This window comes from Tupaia chinensis, unplaced genomic scaffold, assembly GCF_000334495.1.
Source record: "Tupaia chinensis unplaced genomic scaffold, TupChi_1.0 Scaffold000627_1, whole genome shotgun sequence".
NCBI lineage: Eukaryota > Metazoa > Chordata > Mammalia > Scandentia > Tupaiidae > Tupaia > Tupaia belangeri.
The window spans coordinates 5,005,836-5,028,064 of NW_006160147.1; the positions used below are offsets into that span (position 1 = coordinate 5,005,836).

A 22,229-nucleotide genomic window follows, 5' to 3' on the forward strand; every position below is an offset into this window, starting at 1 on the left:
CCCGGAAGTTAACATTCAACATTATTATTGATATTTCTTGTTCCTAGCATTAAATTGGTGATTTTCTTGGTTGCTTTTTGTTCTCTTATTTCTGTGTGTGTCTTTAGTTTTCCTGGGACAGCACTCCTTTCAGAACTTCTTGAAGAGTGGGTCTGCTATTGGCAAATTCTTTCAGGTCTTGTTTATCTGAGAATGTTTTTATCCTTTCTTTCCATATGAAAGATAACCTTGCCAGGTATAGTTGGTTGAAACTGCTTTTCACTTAACATTTTGAATATATTTTTCCATTATTTCCTTGCTTGCATTGTTTCTCATGAGAGGTCTGAGGTTAGCTTGATGGGATAACCTTTATAAGTAAACTGACGTTTTTCTCTTGCCAATTTTAGTATCTTGTCTTTGTCTGTAGATTTGGCCAGTCTGGCTATGATGTGCCTTGGAGAAGATCTTCTTGGGTCGATTCTACTAGGGGTCCTTTATTTTTCTTGGGTTTGGATATTTGAATGCCGCTCTACATTTGGGAAGTTTTCTTCCAAGATTTCATGGAATAATTATCAATGCCCTTATTAGTTTCCTCACCTTCTGGGATACCGGTTATCTGGATGCTTGGGCGCTTAATGCTGTCTAATATTTCTCGTAAAGTATTCTCATTTTTTGGGTTATTTTTTCTCAGTTTTTTTGGTTGTTTTTTCTAGATCAGAGGTTTTGCCTTTAACATCCGAGATTCGATTTTCTGCATGGACTCATCTTTTTTCAATACTTTCAAGGGAGGTTTTGATTTCCTGAATGGCAGCCTTCATCTCTAACAGCTACATTTGATTCTTTTTTATGGTGTATATTTCAGATCATGGAAGAACTTCAACACTTCCTGGAATTCGTCTGTTTTCTTCTGCATCTTCTGGAGTTCATTGTCTCTCAGCTCTTGCATCTCATTTAGTTTTGTCACTGTGAATATTCTGAATTCTCTATCAGGCATTTCCATGAGTTTTACTGTACTGTCTGTGGATGATGAGGGATTGCTCTTTTCACTTAGGGGAGAGATAGTTTCTTGGTTTCTCATGTTTCTTGTGCCTCTGCGATTGTCATTCTGTGACAAAAGCTCTCCTCCACTTGTTTGAATATTTTGGGAGTCTAGAAGATGGAGTTTAGAGCCTAGCTTCCCTGAACAGGCCAGGACACACCTCAGCTTTAACATTGCTTCTGAAATTAGCAAGTCTACCATATGCTCTTGAGTGAGAGTCAGGTATTGAAAGGCTCCAGATAAGCCCATCACCCATCCCACTCTGATAACCTGCCAGGCGAAGCTACCGTTCACGTTCAGCTGGTTTCCCAATGCCGACGTTCAGGCCATCCTTTCCTGGGACATCTGGTTATATGCTCTGTGATTGTCACATCTCATCACCCCTAGTGCACATACCCCCCACTGTCCTCATTTCAGCTCCCCCCAGATGCAGAGAGGTACTCGCCTCCCTTCCACATTGTGTGGACGACTCTCAGTAGCTGAGCTTGTAGGACACTAGCCTTGCACACGGAGCCCGGAGCAAGTCCCATGCTCCCACAGAACCAAGGCTGGACAGGACTGGCCAGAACTCGCTGGAGAGGCAGGTGGCATGTGTAACACTGATGTGTGCATAGGGCTGGGAAAGTGGGTTCAGGAGGATGTGGGAGCTGTGAATCAGGCAGGGGTATTTACAGACATTTCCATCCATAGCCCGATACTGCCTTTGCCATGGTCCCCAAACTCAGGCATGGCTTTCTCTCCTGACCCTCATTTGATGGAGCAGGGACTGTGTCTTGTGCCTCAGTCTGTCCCCAGGCACATAGTGTTGCTTGATGCATGTTTGATAAAGGAGGAGTGGGCTGGGACCTTCTTCCTGGATAGCTGAGAGCCTAGGCCCAGAGCAGACGTGTACACCTGTTGCTGCTACTTAGCAGGTTGAGGACACATAAGCCTGGGTTCAATTCCCCAGCCCACCCTGAAAAGCTGGGTATGGTGACACATGCCTATATTCCAAGCTACTTCGGAGTCTGAGGCAGGAGGATCACAATGCAGCGAGAACCTGTCTAAAATACCACTCATGCACGGCAACACACGTTTGCACACACACAAATGTACACACACCACTGAGTAAATAAATAACCAGGAGTCCTACGAGGCAGCTGGGACTCCCCAGAGGACACATGAGAAACACTTTAAGATAAGGCTTGTGAAAGTTTGGTCTTGGGACTGTTCTAAAGGGGAGCTGGCTATGATTCTGAATGTGTAGTAAATGGATTTTCCAGAAACCTTGAAAGAAAAAGTCTCTGAGTGAGCAAAAAAATGCAAGAACAACTTTCCAAACTTAGAGCAGCCCCTCCGCCCCATCTGTGATTGCTCAGCTATTTGCCCAGGATGGTGAGGGCAGCCAGGGCTGGGTCCCTAATCAACGGGTCCTGGCACCTGCCAGCAGAAGTCCATGTGGTCTGTCCTCGAGGGGGGACCCCTAGAGGGTGGAGACAAAGGGTCACACATGAAGAGGCAGAGAGCCTGGTATGACAGATTCCTTCTGGTGCCTTTCCAAATCTGTGGGGAGTGGCAGATTGGGGAGGAAGGAACCCACAAATCTCATTTGTTTTACTTTCCCAATTTAATTTTGAGTGAGAAATCCCTATTTGGCAAGCCCAGGTGCTCACAAGTGCAAATACACCCTTAGTGGGCACCCAGGTGGGCTGGATCCAGGCAGGTTGCTCTGGGGCCCCAGGACCTTGAGCGAGTTGTCGCTGGCCCTGGGAACCCACACCTAAACCTTCATTCTGTGTGACCTCAGGAGACATGCTCACCACTCTAGGCCTCATTATCTTCTGTAAAATGGGAAGACTTAGGGTGGGCAGGTGACATGGTGATTAAAGTGCTGGACTCCTACATGGCTGACTGCACTTCAAGTCCCGAACCTGGCAGCTTGCTTTCTCACTTTCCCTCTCTCTCTTCTTTCTGGCCAAATTAAAATAAAAATAATAATAAATTAAATAAATAATTCTTTAAGGAAAAAAAAAAAGGAAGACTTGCTTTCCCAGCAGAGAATAAGTGCTACAGGAGAGTCCAGGATTTGGTTGTAAGAACCCACAACAAACTCTAGGGGTCGGGATAATGAAGGCCGTTTTCAGAAATGCAGGTAGGACTCGTTTTTGATGTAGGACTTGGTTTGTGATTGGGGTACATAGAAGAATAAGGCTCTGCTCACAGAACAAAGGGCCAGGGGCTGGGGGTGCCAGGGGATGGTCAGAGTGGTGCTTGTTAATTACGGGGCCTCAGTGTGTGAGACTTTATGTGTACGGACTCAGTCTCCAGCAACCATGAGGTGTACAGACTGTTGGCATTAACAGTGAGGAAACGAAGGCAGAGAAGGAGGTCAAGTAACGCGCCACTGTCACAGCAGCAAGTGGCAGATCCAGGATTTGAACCCTAGTCTAATGCCAGAGCTCCTAACCACCAACCTATCTTGCCTTCCCTGTGGCTCCTTCCAGATTTCTCCAAGTACTTGAAGGCCCAGCAGTAAGGCCAAAGGATGTCCCCAAATGCAACCCCATGGCAGTCATGCACATCTCAGGGTCACTGAGAGCACTGTCCTTTGCCAGGCCATGCACGGGAGAGAGGAAGTCAAATGTCCCTGTCCCATGCCTTTATGACATGGAGGGAACACACACATGAAAAACTTCAGGGCTTCTTAATAACCAACCAAGACACATTTCTACTTCACAGAGATATCCGGGGTACCTGGGTGCCGGAGCAGCAGGCCAGGGTGGGGCTAGCAGGCAGGCAGTGCAGTGAGGAGAGGACTGTAGGCTGTTGAAGAGGCTGTAACATCTAGCCCCACTCCAGTCCCAAAGCTCCAGGCAGAGGGAGCCAGAAAGACTGGCACTTCCTCTCACAGGGCGGCAAAATTATCAGGCTGTGGCCCAGGCCCTGAACCGCCCCTGTCCCCGGCCACTGTGAGCAGTGAGGGTACTGGCCCACTGGAGTCTCTGCTCTCACAGTGCTCACCGCCCTGGGTTATCTAGTCATTCATGGAGCTGAAGGGGCTGGCCTGCATGGAGCTACAGCCAGAACTAGCAAGGGTGCCCTGGTCCTCAGAAAACCTCCTGTTCCTGGAGGTCTTGGGATGAAGGGGGCCAACCTGCCTAGAAGTGGGATGGACTCCTCGCCTGGAATATAGAAAGTAAGGGAAGCTCCCAACTTTATGGGAACCAGATAAAGCCAGTTGGTTTTATCACATGATCTCTGGTTCCCCTGCCATTCATTCATTTATTCATTTATTATTTTTAGAGAGATATTTTTGCTATAGGGCATGTGCATTTCCCCGAGAGACAGAGAGAGACATGGGGACAGAAAGTGAGAAATCATAACCCAGGGGAGATGGCCACACCGCAAACCCTTCTCCTCCATTCTCTCAGGATCTTGGGCAGCATGCACATGTGCCCTGCATGATTTTTAAGCCACCAGGTTCAGGACTTGAATTGCGGTTGAGTACATGGGAGTCCAGCAATGTAACTATTTTGCCATTTGCTGGTCCTGAAATCCTCTGTATTAAAAAATGTGGTAAAGGGGCCAGCAGGTGGCATGGTAGTTGAAGTACTGGACTCCCACATGGTTGACTGCAATTTGAGCTCTGGACCTGGTGCTTTCTCTTTCTCTCTCTCTGGTGAGTATGTGCACCCTATTGCAAATTGAAATAATAATAAAAATAAAATTAAATAAATAAAAGAAAGGAGAATACTTAAAATGTGGCAAAATACAATAACATGAAATTTATCATCTTTTTTTTTCGAGAGATTTTTGCCAAAAGGCGTGTGTGCTCACCGGAGAGACAGAGAGACAGAAAGTGAGAAATCACCCCCAGGGGAGATGACCATACTGCAATCCTTTTCTCCTCCATTCTCCTCTAGAGATCTTGGGCAGTCACGCACACATGCCTGATGTGAGTTTTAAGTTGCCTGGTCCAGCACCATACATCTAATCATACATATTTTTTTCTGTCATTCTTCTTCCTTTTTTTTTTTTTTTTTTAAATAAGGTTTTTGCCATAGGATGTGTGTGCTCACTGGAGAGAAAGAGAGAGACAGTGAGAGAGGGAAGTGAGAAATCACCCCCTGCAGGAATGGCCATGCCACAATTCCTTCTCCTCTGCCATTTTGGGCACCCACGCATGCACACATACCCAGCATGATTTCTAAGCTACCAGGTCCAGAAATCAAACAGTGGTTGACTATGCGGAAGTCCAGTCCTTAAGTACTGTGCCACATGCTAGCCCCAAAATTTGTCATCTTAGCCATTCTTACGTGTGCAGTCCTGTGGTCGCAAGGATGACATCCATGGTGGTGCAGCTGTCACCACCATCCATCTCCAGAACTTTTCTCCTTTCTCTCTTAAAACTCGTACCTGGGACCAGCAGATGGCATAATGGCTGTGTTGCTGGACTCCCATGTAGTTGATCACGGTTCAAGTCCTGGACCCAGTGGCTTAAACTCATGCCAGGCACATGTGTGTGAGTGCCCAAAATCCTGAGGAGAATGGAGAAGGGATTGCAGCATGGCCACCCCCCTGGGAGGCGATTTCTCAGCTTTCTGTCTCTTTATCTCTCTCTGTCTTTCTAGTGAGCACACGTGCCCTATAGCAAAAACCTCTCCTCCAAAAAACAAACAAACAAAAACTCTTACTCTCCCTTCCCCCAGTTCCTGGCAATCTCATTCGCTTCTTCCTCTATCGATTTGATTATCTAGGAACCTCACTTGAGTGGAATCATATGGTACTTGTCCTTTAGCATCTGGCTTATTTCCCTCGATGTTTTCAAGGTTCATCTGTGTGCCAGAATTTCCCTCCTTTTCAAAGCTGAATAACACTGTTACGTGTATGTGCATTTTGTTTAGCCATTCATCCCTCCGTGCACACCTGGGTTGCTTCCATCCTGTGGCTGTTGGGAAGAGGACTGCCGTGAACGTGGTTGTACAAGTATCTGTTCAAGTCCTCATCTTCATTTCTTTGGGTGTATGCCCGGCAGTGGAATTGCTGGATCCGGTGGTAATTCTATGTTCAATTTTTGTGAGGAATCAGCATCCCATTTTCCATAGCAGCTGCACCATTTTGCATTCCTACCAGCCATGAGCAAGGGTTCCAGTTTCCCCACATGGGAGCCAGCACTTGTTATTTTCCCTTGTGGTTGATAATAGCCATTCGCATCCGCGTGAAGTGGTATCTCATTGTGGTTTTTGATTTGCATCCTCTAATGACTAGGGATGTTGAGTCCCTTTTCTTGTGCTTATTGGCCATTTATATTTCTTCCGTGGAGAAATGCCTATTCATGTCCTTTGTCTGTTTTTTAAATTGGGTTGTTCAGTTTTCATTGTTGACTTGTCAGAGTTCTGTATTAATTCTGGGTATCAGTCCCTATCAGATATACTATCTGCAATGGAATCCACTTTAAATTGGTTCTGAAAGAGCTAAATCCAGCCTTTGGAGAGACTGGGGTCTGATACAAGGTATTAGGAACCCACTCACTCACCTCCCCAACCTCCATCCCTAATTCATTCCATGGCCTGCTGATTCTGGTTGCTCTGAGAATAGAAATGGGAAGGTGTGATCCCTGACTTTGGGGTACTTGAAATGGGAAGGTGTGATCCCTGACTTTGGGGTACTTGGCGTCATAGGAGAGACAGGCTTGTACTTTTAGCGCTATATGGAGGATGAAACCAGTTCTGGAACAATCGGGCATAAACCAGTGTTGTTGGAACATCCACTAACTCTAGTTGGAAGTGGGTATCTTGGGACGTGTTGGGGAGGGTGGCTCAGAGGTACTGCAGTGCTCTGTGTGGCTGACCCACTGGGAAGGTTCCAGGTTCACGTCAGAACTCTCTGATCTGGACGGGCTGGGGTATTGCAGTGTGAGGGCTCTGTTGGGAGTGCCATCTCTCTCTCTCTCTCTCTTTCTTTTTCTCTCTCTCTCATTCTCTGATGAAAGAAAGAGATATATAAGCTTAAAAAAAAAGACATGTAAGTTCTAGGGACAGAGGGAGCAGTCTGTCTAATGAGAAGGGGGACTTCTCAGGTTGAATGGTCAGACTGAGAATTCAGAGATTAAAAGGAGGCTGACCTAGGTGAGGCTGAGTGAGCAGACAGGGACTTCACTGGAAATTCAGTGAGGAAACTAATCTGAAAAAAGACCTTCTGGAGACTCTTTAGGATATGAGAAAATGCCCCAAAGGGAAAATTCCTGTGGCTGTCACAGTAGAATGGGTAGCACCCTATTCTACCTCGATTCCCACTTTAGAACTCCGAGCCGATAAAAAGAAGTTTCGTGCAGGCCCAGGAGAGAGGAGAAGAGAATTGGAAGGCATTTGTGTCATCTACACTCAGGAAGAGAGAACAGAAGTCTCCATCGATTTCCAGTTATTGTCTGAAAATTGCTTAGGTGCCAATGGGCTAGGGATACTGCAAGCCCCTTGTACAGTTCTGAACTTTCCATTTCCTGACATTTGCTTTGGGGTTTGGGTTCTGTGTGGACACATGAGTGTTTTTTCTATTACTTCTTCATGTTTTATCCAGTTCACTAAGCGGATATTTCAGGAGCTGCTGTTGTGTGCCAGGTTCTTGCCGCTGTCCCAGAGGCCAAGTCTCTGACCTGGGGAACTTGCAGTCTTGTGATCCAGCTGCAGGGCTGTGTGCTCATCTTCAGAGGCAGCCGGGGAAACTGTATTCTAGGCTGCAGTCTGGCCTTGGGAGGTGTGTGTTGGCTGGGAGACGTTATTGTCAGAAAATTGTCTGGAATAAACCACATGGGAACGGCTTTACAGAGGATGGAAGAGCACAGTGTATCTCTGGGACCTGCAGCAGGGTAAGGGAAGAGAGGGAGTTCCTGGGGCCAGGGTCACCAGATGTACTGGTATGCCCAGGACCAGCCCGATTTTAGCATTCCAAGACCTGCATCCCAGGACAGTCCTCAGACACAGGCAAACCAGCCCACTTAGTCACCCTGCCTGGGACCAAACAGCTGGAAAGCATTGGCCACCTTCTCTGTGAAGCTCAGTAGACAAAGTGCCAGGGGCCCACAGTACTTGAGATGCCCACGATACTTTGAATTTCTGTTAAAGCCAGAAGACAAAAGTGAACATTCAGGTTGAAGTGTTTTAATATAGATATTAATATACTTGTCTTTCTAATGATGTAGTCATAAAATGTAATTTTTAGTGATTCTTTATGGAGAATGGGACCCATGGCCTCAAGGAAAAAGTCATGGCCCCACAGAGAAAGTCATAATGTAACCCTGACTGAAAGGCCTATCAGGGATCGAGGTTAAAAGCAAGAGGACTGGGACCAGTGGGTGGAGTAGTGGTTAAGGCGCTGGACTCCCACATGGCCGATTGTGGTTCAAGTCCCAGCCCTAGTGGTTTGAAACTCAACACTGGGTATGTGTGCATGCATGCCCAAAATCCCAGAAGGAGATTGGAGGAGAAGAGATTGCACCATGGCCATCCCTCTGGGGGGAGTGATTTTTCACTTTCTCTCTCTTTACCTCTCTCTGTCTATCCAATGAGCACACAGACCCTATAGCAAAAATCTCTGTTCAAAAAAGAAAAAAAGGGCAAGAGGACTCCCATAAGGGGTGAGTCCCCACTGACCAGACTTTGCTTTGTCCTGCCACACAAATGAGTGATGATGACGGTGACAGTGGTGGTGGCGTGGTGTGCTCGCTCTTGCTTTAAAAGTGTTTCCTGTGGGAACCAGCAGTTAGCGTAATGGCTATGTCGCTGGATTCCCACGTAGTCGACCGTGGTTCACGTCCCGGACCTGGTGGCTTAAAACTCACACTGGGTGCGTGTGTGTGCGTGCCCAAGATCCCGAGAGAAGAATGGAGGAGAAGGGATTGCGGCGTGACCATCCCCTCTGGGGGGTGATTTCTCGCTTTCTGTCTCTATGTCTCTGTCTGTCTGGCGAGCGCATGCACCCTATAGCGAAAAACCTCTCCAAAAAAATAAAAAGTGTTTCCTGTGTCCCTACATGTGCCAAGTACTTTCAGATGTGTCATCTCTCTGACTCTACCACACATGTGTAAACTGCATTTCACAAAGAAATTTGAGTCTCCATGAGACTGGCTTGTTCAAGTTCACAGAAGACCAAGGCCATGCCCAGCAAAGCCAACCTGTGGCTCAACACGTGGGAAACCACGGCCCAGCAGTGAGGAACAGGGACTCTGGATAATAACGCCCTCCCCTGAAGGCCTCAGCACTGTTCATGGCTTTGGTTATCATGCTGAGGCGCTGTAGGGTTTGAACCTTGGTCCTTGCAGCTCCAAGGCCGTGTCTCCTGCAGGGAGCTACTGTTCCCTGGTCCTGACTCAACGCAGATGAGCTCCTATTGAATGTAGACTGAGATGACCACCTCAAAAAGTGGGGGACATGCCAGCACCCAGGGGAGTCTGCTGGGATGACCTTCATCACACAAAGCTGCTGGGCTGTCTAGAAATCACTGAGGCTTTTGTTCCAGAATGTGCTGTGCTTGTTCTGGTATCCCTGTCTCAGATGACCCACAGGCTCCAAGGACAGGGACCACGCCTGTCTGTTCCATCTCCCAAGGTACCTTTCATAGCCCCCTCCCCACAGGCAGTTCAGTCAGTTACTCTTGACTGACCAGCTACATGAGCCATCTGCTCCACGGTTTTGTCTTTGGGGACTTTGGTCTCTTTACAGTTTCTCGACACTCCATACCCACTTGCTTTCCCCCTGCATCTCCTTGCTGCGGTATAGATAAGCTGTTGGAGAACACAGTTTAGGAGTTTCCAGACTTTTGTCTTTTAGAAGAACCTGTGGGAGTCAGCTGCTGCATGGCCATGGGTGGACTGGGGACACTATCACAGGACAAGCTCTTTATGACCTGGGAGGGGGCCCTACGATGAGGCTCCGGGGGCTTCCTCTTTCTCATCTGGTTGAGACCATCACGCAGGGACCTGCGGCCCTTGAATGTGGTTTGAACATTGAGCAAAAGCATCTCAAACCCAGCCCAGATGGATGGGTGGCAGCCCCTTGCTCTCAGAGTTCCCTTTTAAGACAGGCCCAGCAGAAACACCAGGAGTTACGATCTGGAGGGCGACTGGTCCAAAGATGTCATTCCCATGCAGGAGATGCCGAGGTTCTTGTCTCTTACTTGCACCTAGAGATGGCTTCCACCCAAGGGGTGAAGAATTGCTGCTGACAGATTTGCTAAGAGCTGAGAAAGAGGAAATGTGGCAGAGGTTCATGTGAATGGCTTCCGGATATTTTTGTTTTGTTTTGTTTTGTTTTATTGAGTTGCAGGAGTTACGATAGCATAGACCTGCTCGTTGGCTAAGATGGAGTCTTGCTGACAAGCAGAGAAAGCTGGTATGAGCAGGAAGAGAAATAAAGCAATGGAAGTTGGACAAGGGTCTCGGTGCTCCTTAGGTCAGTTGTCAACTGCTGCAGTTCAGACATGCCCGGCTATCCTCCAGGAGGCCCCCTGGCCCCACACCCAATTCTCTGAAATAGAAGAGGAAGCAGTGATGAAAAACCACTCTGTGTCATGTGTAAAATGTTTGCCCCACAAAGGGGCCTTGGAGCTTCCCTGGTCTCATTTTATGATTTCACAGACGAGGGAACCGAGGCCCTGAGCAGAGAAGTGACTTGCTAGGGGTCAAAGGTCACTTGATGATCTTGCCTGTGTTCTCACCAGCAAGCTGCAGAATGTCAAAGCCCGTGGCTAGCTTCCAGCGTAGCCTGAAGCTCTGTGCAGCCCACACGTTCTTGGCCTTGGCCAAGTGGGTGCAGGTCAGTGTGAGGTGCTCCTGGACTGGCTGTCTGTGTCCAGGCTAGCTGGTGGTAGGCTCAGGACTCTGGGCTCTGGGCTCTGGTTTCTGGGCTGGGAATCACCCAAGCCCTCTGCCCTCTCCTGCACACGGTCAACAGGCGTTTAGCTGACACCTCATTGGAGGTCAGCCCAGCCAGGTCCCAAAAGAGGATGCCAAAACAACTTAAGCACCACAAATACTGTCTTCCACCAGGAGCATCTCATTTGGAAGACGGGATTAGCCTAAGTGAATGAATCATTAAACAGTAAAAGGAAGAATATAATTACACGCCAAATGTAGCCACACAGGTTCTGAAAACACCTCCATAGGTCCTTCAGTATGAATTGAACATTAGCGAGCAGCTGCAGACGTCCTTGACTTATAATTTGAAGCTTTGCTCTGACTGGATTCTGAGGCTCTGGGGCCTCTGGCTGGTGTTTGGGTTGAGTCTGAGCCAGCAAGTGAGCCTCACTGCCTCAGCCAGCTCCACTGTCTCCTAACTGGAGAATGGAGGAGGGTGAGCACAACTCCAGTAGTGAAGGGATCAGCCTCCATCTATTGTGGAAGCACCCATCAGGTGAGAGTGAAGTTACAAAGGCCCGTTTACTGGAGGCATGAAGAAATACACAGGGGACGCAGGAAGCATAACTCTGGAAAGAGAAAGGACCAGGGCAAAACTGTATCTACCTTTCTTCCCTAGAAATTAACGTGTCAGGGATTCGCTATATTAGGAGAGCAGAGAACAGGGAGGTTGTCATGGGTCAGAGAAATTTCATCAGAAAACTACATGGAGAAGATAGAACTAGGGGAAATGGAGAGAATGTATTCCTGGAAGAAAAAAATGCGTAAACAACAATGTAGAACACACTATTGCCCGTGGGCCGGATTCCCTAAATAAAGTTTTATTGGAACACAGTCATGCTCCTCATGGCTGTTTTTGTACTACAGGGGTGGCATTGAATAGTTGCAGCAGACTGGATGACCTGTAAAGCCTAAAGTATTTACTGAGTGGCTCTTTGCAGAGAAAGTTGGCCAATGGCTATTGTAGAGGGAAAAATGGACAAACCAAAGGGCATGTAGGCCAATCTAGAGTAAATAGCCACGGGAGGGAAGGCCCTCTACCCTCTCCTGCACATGGTCAACAGGTGTTTAGCTGACACCTCATTGGAGGTCAGCCCAGCCAAGTCCCAAAAGAGGATGCCAAAACAACTTAAGCACCACAAATGGGGTCAGAGGAGAAGAGAGCTACGTGCCTGGGACATTAGTAATAGTACATGCCTTTGGACGTGTTTGATCATTCCCAAACATTTTTGCACTCGTTGTCTCATTTAGTTTTACCTTCACATCAATCTGAAATTTATAGATGTAGAAACCGAGTCCTAAAGATAATCTGACTTTCTCAAGAGCACATAGTTAGTAATGGGGATCGGAAGCCACACTTGCTAGGGGTCAAAGGTCACTTGATGATCTTGCCTGTGTTCTCACCAGCAAGCTGCAGAATGTCAAAGCCCGTGGCTAGCTTCCAGCGTAGCCTGAAGCTCTGTGCAGCCCACACGTTCTTGGCCTTGGCCAAGTGGGTGCAGGTCAGTGTGAGGTGCTCCTGGACTGGCTGTCTGTGTCTACGCTGGCTGGTGGTAGGCTCAGGACTCTGGGCTCTGGGCTCTGGTTTCTGGGCTGGGAATTACCCAAGCCCTCTGCCCTCTCCTGCACACGGTCAACAGGCGTTTAGCTGACACCTCATTGGAGGTCAGCCCAGCCAGGTCCCAAAAGAGGATGCCAAAACAACTTAAGCACCACAAATACTGTCTTCCACCAGGAGCATCTCATTTGGAAGACGGGATTAGCCTAAGTGAATGAATCATTAAACAGTAAAAGGAAGAATATAATTACACGCCAAATGTAGCCACACAGGTTCTGAAAACACCTCCATAGGTCCTTCAGTATGAATTGAACATTAGCGAGCAGCTGCAGACGTCCTTGACTTATAATTTGAAGCTTTGCTCTGACTGGATTCTGAGGCTCTGGGGCCTCTGGCTGGTGTTTGGGTTGAGTCTGAGCCAGCAAGTGAGCCTCACTGCCTCAGCCAGCTCCACTGTCTCCTAACTGGAGAATGGAGGAGGGTGAGCACAACTCCAGTAGTGAAGGGATCAGCCTCCATCTATTGTGGAAGCACCCATCAGGTGAGAGTGAAGTTACAAAGGCCCGTTTACTGGAGGCATGAAGAAATACACAGGGGACGCAGGAAGCATAACTCTGGAAAGAGAAAGGACCAGGGCAAAACTGTATCTACCTTTCTTCCCTAGAAATTAACGTGTCAGGGATTCGCTATATTAGGAGCGCAGAGCCCAGGGCGGAGGTTGTCATGGGTCAGAGAAATTTCATCAGAAAACTACATGGAGAAGATAGAACTAGGGGAAATGGAGAGAATGTATTCCTGGAAGAAAAAAATGCGTAAACAACAATGTAGAACACACTATTGCCCGTGGGCCGGATTCCCTAAATAAAGTTTTATTGGAACACAGTCATGCTCCTCATGGCTGTTTTTGTACTACAGGGGTGGCATTGAATAGTTGCAGCAGACTGGATGACCTGTAAAGCCTAAAGTATTTACTGAGTGGCTCTTTGCAGAGAAAGTTGGCCAATGGCTATTGTAGAGGGAAAAATGGACAAACCAAAGGGCATGTAGGCCAATCTAGAGTAAATAGCCACGGGAGGGAAGGCCCTCTACCCTCTCCTGCACATGGTCAACAGGTGTTTAGCTGACACCTCATTGGAGGTCAGCCCAGCCAAGTCCCAAAAGAGGATGCCAAAACAACTTAAGCACCACAAATGGGGTCAGAGGAGAAGAGAGCTACGTGCCTGGGACATTAGTAATAGTACATGCCTTTGGACGTGTTTGATCATTCCCAAACATTTTTGCACTCGTTGTCTCATTTAGTTTTACCTTCACATCAATCTGAAATTTATAGATGTAGAAACCGAGTCCTAAAGATAATCTGACTTTCTCAAGAGCACATAGTTAGTAATGGGGATCGGAAGCCACATCAGAAGGCTGTGTTCATCCTGCAGCCTTTACTGAGCTCCTACTATGTGCTCTGCTGGTATCAGGCTCTGAGATGATGGGGTGGACAAGACAGGCATGGGTGCTTCTCTCCAAGATTCTCCATCTAAATTGCAATCCAAGGCTCACTGCACTGTAAATCAAAGAGGATCTAGGACCTTCTTGGCTTTTCTACTGTAGGCAGTAGGGAACCACTGAAGGTCCTCAAGCAAGTATTTCTTGTCTGCTTCTTGCTCCCTGCCACCAGGCGTGGAGAAGTATGATGTAGAGATACCAGTGTGATGTAAGTTATTAAAGAGCTTCAGTCTAGTCGGGAAGAAACACCAAGGCTGATGATCTAGTTGGAAGTTAATGTAAGGGGAGTCGTAAGTAAGACGGTATAGTGTTAGCTTTCGATGTAGGTGAGCTTTAACTTTACTGTGCCTCAGTTTCTTTGATGGGGATAATACTAGTAACTTTCCTCATAAATTCGCCATTAGGATGAATGAGCTAGTACATGCCATGTGAGCAGAATAGCGCATGGCACGTAACGAGCTGTAATGAAGGATCGTCATCAACCGTCATGGTCACCTGTCGTCATCATTCAGGGATGGGGTGGCAGAGAACCTTGGAAGATGAAGGGACTCTAGATGGACAGATAGATGTGGTATGATGAAAGTAGAGGACAGGAAAGAGGAAAGGCTGACAAGTTACAAGAGGAAAAGTGACATTTTTTAGCAAAAATGATGTCTGTATGATTTAGGTCAAGATAGAGTGGGTGTGAAGGCACAGATGGCTCCAGCCCTGTGGGTGGGACACACATTCTCTGTGGCCCACTCCTTATCTGGGTGGGGGTGCTCTTCCTCTTGCTAGAAGTCACATGGGATGCCCTGTGCCCACCTGGTGATTCTATTATAGTGGCCATGGGACTTGCTAAGAGTCTCTGCTTCTTAGAGCATCAGGTCACTCCCCAGTGACCAAAATGAAGACTTTACCTGTGTCAGAGCCAGCAGGTAGTGTGGTAGTTAAGGAGCTAGATTCTCACATGGCTAACCATAGTTCAAGTCCCACACCCAGCAGCTTGTAAAAGCACACCAAGCGCATGTCCATGTTTGCCCAAAATTCCAAGAGGAGAATGGAGAAGGGCTTGCAGTGTGGCCTTATCCCCTGGAGGGTGATTTCTCACTTTCCTTCTCTCTCTGTGTCTCTCGGTTGAGCACACAGGCCTCATGGCATCACACACACACACACACACACACACACAAACACACACACTGATCCTCATTGATGAGTGGGCAGAATGAGCCAGCATTTTGTGTCATTTTTAAAATAAAGCAGAACTCAGCAGGGTGTATAGGCTCTGTAAAGCTCCTAGACTATTTTGTTGTTAAGGGTTGTTTAATGGAAACATTAGAGAATCACTCTTTTTTAGGGGGGAGGTGTTCCTCTGACCCTAAGCACCCAGCCTTTTCTCCTGGCAATACCCCAGTATTCCCCAGAGCTGAGAGCACAGCCCTTGTCCGTGGCTGGGGACACGTGAGCACAAACCTATTTTTCTCAGTGCCCTGGATGTGCTGGGTGCCCTGAGAACAGCTCAGCCATCTGCCTCCAATGCCAGGGGCTTAATCAGAGTGGATGAATCCCATGCCAGCTGCACGGAGATGTGTATGCCCCCCAGGAGACACTGCACGGGCCAGCGCCTGTATCTGCTAGATCATAACACAGTTCCCCATTCTGTCCTGTCTTGGTCCGTTCCAAGAGACAAAACCATCTGCCTACTTCTAGCGTTGTACCCACGCACAGAGACCAAGCTTTCGCGTTGAGGACCTGAGACTCTGGCAGGTGAATAGAAACTGGGGTCTTTGCCCTTCAAAGGTCACTATGTTATTGATCTCATTCACACAGCAGACACTACCTTTGGGGTGAAGCTTTGGGGCAGTGTGTATCTGTGGGTGCTCACCCTGCAACTAGAGGTGGACCCTGGAGGTCTGGAATGGCTGTGCGGGAGTCTGCGTGTTCAGTTCTTCTCCAACATTGTTGCACATTGGAATTATTAGAGATTTTTAAGTCCTTATTCCCAGACTGTGCCCCAAACCAATTAGGGGTGACCCCGAGGCATCTGTGTTCCTAAGATCCCCAGGTGATTCCACCGTGTAGACAAGTTAAAGAACCACTGGTCTAGATTCTCTTCTGTCTCTCGGGTGAGGAAAGAACTAGGGAGCCCTCAGGGCTGGGCCCGCCGGCTGATTGGCTGGCCTACTTTGGCAGGTGATTCATTCCGTCCATGGGTCAGATCTGGTCTGCCAGATTCAGCGTGGGCAGCAGCTGTCCCAGACCTGGCTGCTGACACTCTACGGGTGTGAAGTTCCTAGTGAAGCCCACACAGGCCACTCGACGCTTTCCCATGGAGTCCCCCCCTCAGCTCCCCCCACGGCACAGAGGACCGGGCCTCAGAATGGCGAAGTCAGGACTGTGTCTTCTGTGTCAGTCCTGGGAGGCGGAGGTGCCCACAGTCTCTTGCGTCACTTCCCTGAGTTTGTGGTGGGAAAAAGAAAGAATAGATGGATTTATCTGCTGAAGAAAAGGGAACAGGAAGAAGAAGAAACCTCAGGTCAAGGAGGCCGGACTTTGCTGTATTTAAAACCAAGGCTAGGAAGTGGCCTTTGAAAGGCACGACACAGCTGCCTTTTCTTGTGAGGAAATGGTTTTAGCTCAGTTGGAAACTATGAGAGGAGGTCTTCCAGAAGCATCTGGTATTTTCTTTCCATTCCTTTTGTTTTGTTTTTAAAGTTTTTGCCAGAGGGGTGAGTGTGTTCACTGAAGAGGAGAGAGAGGGAGAGAGAGAATGAGAAATCATCCCCCAGAGAGGATGGCCATGATACAATCCCTTTTTCATTTTCCCCCTGGGATTTTGGGCATGTGCCCATATGCTTGGTATGATTTTCAAATCACCAGGTCTGGGTCTCGAACTGCAGTTGGCCATGTTGGAGTCCAGCGCCTTAACCACTAGGCCACCTCCTGGCCCCTTTTCCTTCCACTCTTTATTTTTTTGGAGATGAATGCCTGAGAAACACAACCTGTGGGGTTCAGAGCGAGTGGTAGTAACCAGGTAACTTGTCCTTCCCCTGGAAGCTCCCAGAGGAAGGGCAGGGTAGGGCAATGACTAGGCACGTCTGGATCCACAGAGGTGTTCCCAACTGCTGGGTCCTGGGGGTTGCGGAGGGACCACCAGGAGCTCACCAGGGGAAGGGAGGAGGATTGAGAGGCTCCATTTGGAGGGTCCCTGGATTAATGGAGTGACAGTGAATGAAGACAGTCTGTAGGTTCACGTCACTTGTTACTCACCTCAGGCAAATGGGAAGTATCCCAGGGTCTGCCTCCCCGAGGGTGGCCTTCCACAGAATCTAGGTCCGTTCAGAGACAAGTGGGCACGTGGGCAAGGCTGGGCCCTGTGTCCTAGCAGCTGCATCCTGTTCTAGAGGTTAGAATGCCTCCTGACCATCATCCCAGGTGACACTGAGCCCCCAGGTCCTGAGGACTCTGGTTCCCAGCCCACACATCAGATCCATCTACGACCCACATTCACAAGTCGGGTCACTCACGGGCCCTGGCTTAGCTGCTGCTCATCCCAGCCCCACAGCATGGAGTATCAGTGGTCTTTATGGGCGCGACGGGCCTGCCTCTTGGACAGGGCAGAGTGTCCTAGGATGGCAGCATGCTGAGGTGGGCAGAATATGGGCCACACCTAGATGGACTTGGTCATGGTCCCTGGTCAGCCACTTCCTGATGGTGGGGACACAGGCACCCTGCTGAGCCTCCCTGAGCCTCAGTTTTATCACCTGTAAAATAGGAATAGCATACGTGGCGTGTGAGAGAAGAAACTCCTGCACAGTGTGGTTCTTGTCGGAGATCGGGCCATGGAGGAAGAGAACTGAGGGAGCTGATGGGCTGGGAAAGAGGACAGCTCCTGTCTGTGTGGAGAGTGGGCGGCTGGAGCCACGCACAGACCGGCCATGCCAACTGCTCCCATCAGCCATGGAGCCCGACGTCTCATCAGCTCATGGGATCAGGGAGTGGGAGGAGGAAGCCACAGCATGTTCCATGTGACATGTCTTCCACACTCGGGCCTGCTGAAGGAAGGACGGTCGGGTCACACTGGGGTGGGGGGGACGTCATGTGTGACTGGGTGGTGTATGAGGTTTGAAGCCGCCGTGAAATTCCCCGAAGCCAGACACCCGCAGGACAGGGTCAGATGGTATCAGAGTCGTTCCTGTCAGGGCCTCCGTTTCCTGGTTTGCCAAAGGAAGTTGCTGATCCAACTGAGTCTGCTCTGTTTCTAAGACCAGGCTAGTTTCGGGTGGGTTTTGACAACTTGTTCCTACACTCCCAGCCATGGGGCTGGTGTGAAGATAAAACCAGGAAGTGGCCCACAACGAGCGTCAGAGAAATCCAGAGAATCAGCCCTGGGACAGAGTTGCCCAGACCCCAGAATCCATCCCTGAACTCTCTGCACCATGTGAGACATGGAGCTCCATCTTCCCAGCTTCACTCTTCCCTCATGCTGCCTGGGGCAGGAGGGCATCAGAGCTGTGAGAACAGACCCGGACTTCCGGTTTAGTTCTGCGCTTACTTATGGGAGGGCGTTGGGCAAGTTGCCAGATGCTCTTAGACTCCAGAGTCTCACCTGTAAAGTGTGTGGTGGTGGTGGTGGGGGGGCGGGCAATAAACTACCCTGCAGAGTTTCGGTTTGTGGGAATCACATGGCACAGAGCAGGTACTAAGTGACTTGGAGGGATTTAAGTGACTTCTCGGGTGGCCAGCTAGGCGGTGGCACAGCCGGGATTTGACCTCTCACTGTTCTCACTCTGAGTCCATGCGCTTAGTTTCACTGTGTGGGCTGGGGCTCATGTCTTGGTCAGAGAGACCCCTGGGAGGGCAGTGGTCAACCCCTTCTCATCATGAGAACCCCTGTCTACCCACGCCCACCACTCTGTTCCAGAATGTCTGTAAACCGGTGGAGCCACAGCGCCCGCCCACGCTACAGGAGATCAAGCAGAAGATTGACAGCTACAACACCCGGGAGAAAAACTGCCTGGGCATGAGGCTGGTGAGCAGCACCCCTGTACCCCTATACACCCACCTCGGGTTTGGCTCCTCTGTCTCCCTCTGGATCCTGGGGCTACTCCCTCGCAGGGTCCTCCCCTTTCTTTGGGCCTTTCGAGACCCCCGGGGTGTGGGAGGCTGATGGCCTGGGCTGCCAGTGGCCTCCGTGCGCTTTCAGGAGCTAGAACAGGCTTGGGAAAGAGATCCAGATCCCATCTCTGGCCCTTCTGCGTTTTCATTTGTGACTTTGGGAGCCTTCTCTCTGAGCTTCGATGTAAACCAGAGGTGGCTGTGCCCACTTGTCAGCGACCTTGTGGGAATTCAGTGATAGCCAGTCACCAAGAGCCTGGTATAGCTTGTTCCCCAGGAGCCTTTGACAAGAGGCGTGCCACGGTTCTCTTCCAGCCTGTCGGGTTGTGTGGAGCTCAGGGAGGGGAGGGTCCCCAACCTTGCATCAGTTTGAGAAGGGACATCTTCAATGGGATGTGAACTCCCTGCCCCCTGCTGGTGACTGGCAGCAACGGCTCTTTGGGGCTTCAGCCAGATGGAGCACCAGAAAATCCGGTCACAAACGGACCCCAGTTTAAGACGTAATGGCTGCGATTCTTTGTAAATAGCTACAAGAGGAAGTCCAGTAGACTGGGTCTCCGAGGGCCTTGTTACAGTCCTCCTGCTCCTCCTGGTTCGGAGATGTGAACTATCCACAGAGAGGCCACCACAGAACCAGCCTCTTAGAGACCCACCAAGGCAACCTGTGTCTGCCCAGCAGCCAGAGCTTTGGGGCGGCCATCCTGTGCCTCCTGGGAGGTGTTTTAGTCTGTTCTGTTGCTAATAACAGAAAATACTTGAGTCTTGTCATCTCAGAGAATCAAGGTTTATTCAGCTCACAATTTCAAGGGCCAAAGTCCAGCCAAAGGCCACATCTGGTGGGCATCTGCTAATAGTTTTCCTGTTGGTGGGGTCCTGAGCCCGTGCAGGGAGGGCCTGCCATTGTGGGAGGACAGAGCATGCATCTGTGTCACTGTGTGTGTCCATGTGTGTCTCTGTCCTCATCTTCCCTCTCTTCTTTTTCTTTATTTTTAATTTGCCAGAGGGCGTGTGTGCTCAATGGAGACAGACAGAACGGGGGTGGGGATGGGGTGAGAAACACTCTCCCTTGGAAGATGGTCACACTGTACTTCCTTCTCCATCTGTCTCTCCTTTAGGGACTTTAGGCACCCATACACATGAGCCCAGCGTGCTTTTTTAAGCCTCTAGGCCCCAGACTTGAACCACCCGTCTGACCACATGGGATCCAGCTGTCTTAACCACCAAACCACTGGCTGGCTCACCTTTCTTCTCCTAATAAGCCCACCAGAAGTTCATCATGGGGAGGCTCCACTTTGGTCACCTTAATCCTAATTTCCTTCTAAAGGCCCCACTATTTAGCACCATAACTGGATCAGGTTTTCATTGTCTTAATCCCATTACAGTAGCTTAGTGCATGAATGGGGGGGGCACATATTCAAACTCTAGCAGAAGGGAAACTCACAAACCTTCTGTGGGAACTGCTTCCAGTGGGCCTTCTCTTGGGCCACTGGGAGGAAGAGGTGTCTCTGCCCCTCCAGCACCCCAGGTCAGCAGAGGCGGGAAGGCACTCTGAGAGGGGTGAGTGCTGCCTGGGACGGTGCGGGAAAGGCCCCCGTGCCCCCAGGGCAGTGTCCATGTGGCAGCTATGACCGTGCAGGCCTGACCACTGACCCGTGTAATACCCTTCCACTGGCAGAGCGAGGACGGCACCTACACGGGTTTCATCAAAGTGCATTTGAAACTGCGGCGGCCCGTGACGGTGCCCGCTGGGATCCGGCCCCAGTCCATCTATGACGCCATCAAGGACGTGAACCTGGCAGCCACCACGGACAAGCGGACGTCCTTCTACCTGCCCCTCGACGCCATCAAGCAGCTGCACATCAGTAGCACCACCACGGTCAGTGAGGTCATCCAGGGGCTGCTGAAGAAGTTCATGGTCGTGGACAACCCCCAGAAGTTTGCACTTTTTAAGCGGATACACAAGGATGGACAAGGTACCAGGGAGGGAGCGCCCACCAGAAACTACCTTCTCCATCTGTCCCCGCCCTCCTGCTACAGCCCCTGCTGGCCTGGGGAGAGGGGACATGGGCTGCTCCCGTGCCCTGGGCGTCCAGCTGTCCATGTGGCATTCAGGTCTGTCCAAGAGCCACTCTCGGAATCAGGCAGGCCGAGAGTGGAGAGCTTGCGAGGACAGCTCGGCCGCCCATGGTGCGCCAGCTCCGTGTGTGACGCAGGGAAACCCACCCTCGTGCCCCTTTCTAATCTGCACAATGGGAGGAATCCGCCCACCACTCCTCATCTTTGGTCTTTGGGGGATGATGTGAATGGAAATCTGCTTCAAATTCTGAGCAGGCATCGAAGATAAAAGGTTACAGTCCTGTGTGTCCTTGCCAGGCTCAGCCCACTGGCTTGGAAGGACCGGATGTCCATTTCTGATTATAAGTCCCCTGCCTCTGTGCTCCCAGTTCTGCCCTGCCCAGCCAGGCCCCTTTCTTTCTGGTGAGCCCAGCCCCTCTCTTGGTTCACAGTGCTCTTCCAGAAGCTCTCCGTGGCTGACTGCCCCCTCTCCCTGCGCCTGCTCGCTGGGCCTGACACTGACGTCCTCAGCTTTGTGCTAAAGGAGAACGAGACTGGAGAGGTGGAGGTAGGTCTGAGCTGCCTGGGGCATGCTGGGTAGGTGCAGGTGGGTGCTGCCCTATACTGCATGGGGGCCGAGCAGCAAGACAGCTGAAGAACCGGGCTGGGTGAGCACTGGGCTGGAAGTTCATGTTTTAGCTAGGATCGTAAATACCCTGGGCAGCAAGTCAGGGCCTGTGTCTGGCAAGGCTTATGGAATAAAAAGATGCCATGTGCTTTATTTCTGGAAACGAAAGTGGAAGGGACCGAGGAACTCCCTGTGAGCAAGCCCAGGCTGGTTGTGTTCCAGGATGGCTTATGGCCCAGCCAGCTCTACCTCTGGGCTCCACCGGGTAGAGACCTTCTTGAGCCGCCTGTCTCTCCCTGTTCTTAGATACTGACCGCCTTCTCCAAGGGCAGCTAGCCAGTGTCTGGTCTTGTGGTGTCAACTGGGGTGAAACCAGGCAGTGCCCCTGTGACCTGAGATGCTTGGAGGAGTCTTTGAGGAGTGATGAGGGCAGGAGAGGTTTCAGCAGGCCACACGGTGTTCCGTAAAGGCCTCGCTTTTTTTTTTT

At 49.9% G+C, this 22,229-nt stretch overlaps 1 protein-coding gene across 1 annotated transcript in view; it reads left to right on the forward strand.

Moving 5' to 3' along the window:
* Positions 1-22,229, forward strand: part of RASSF5 (Ras association domain family member 5) — a gene marked incomplete at its 5' end in the record, with an annotated part of 90,856 nt that overhangs the window by 64,917 nt on the left and 3,710 nt on the right. The window contains 3 exon segments of the mRNA XM_014591905.1: positions 18,866-18,973; positions 20,735-21,032; positions 21,567-21,682. Coding sequence (XP_014447391.1) covers positions 18,866-18,973; positions 20,735-21,032; positions 21,567-21,682 — 522 coding nt within the window.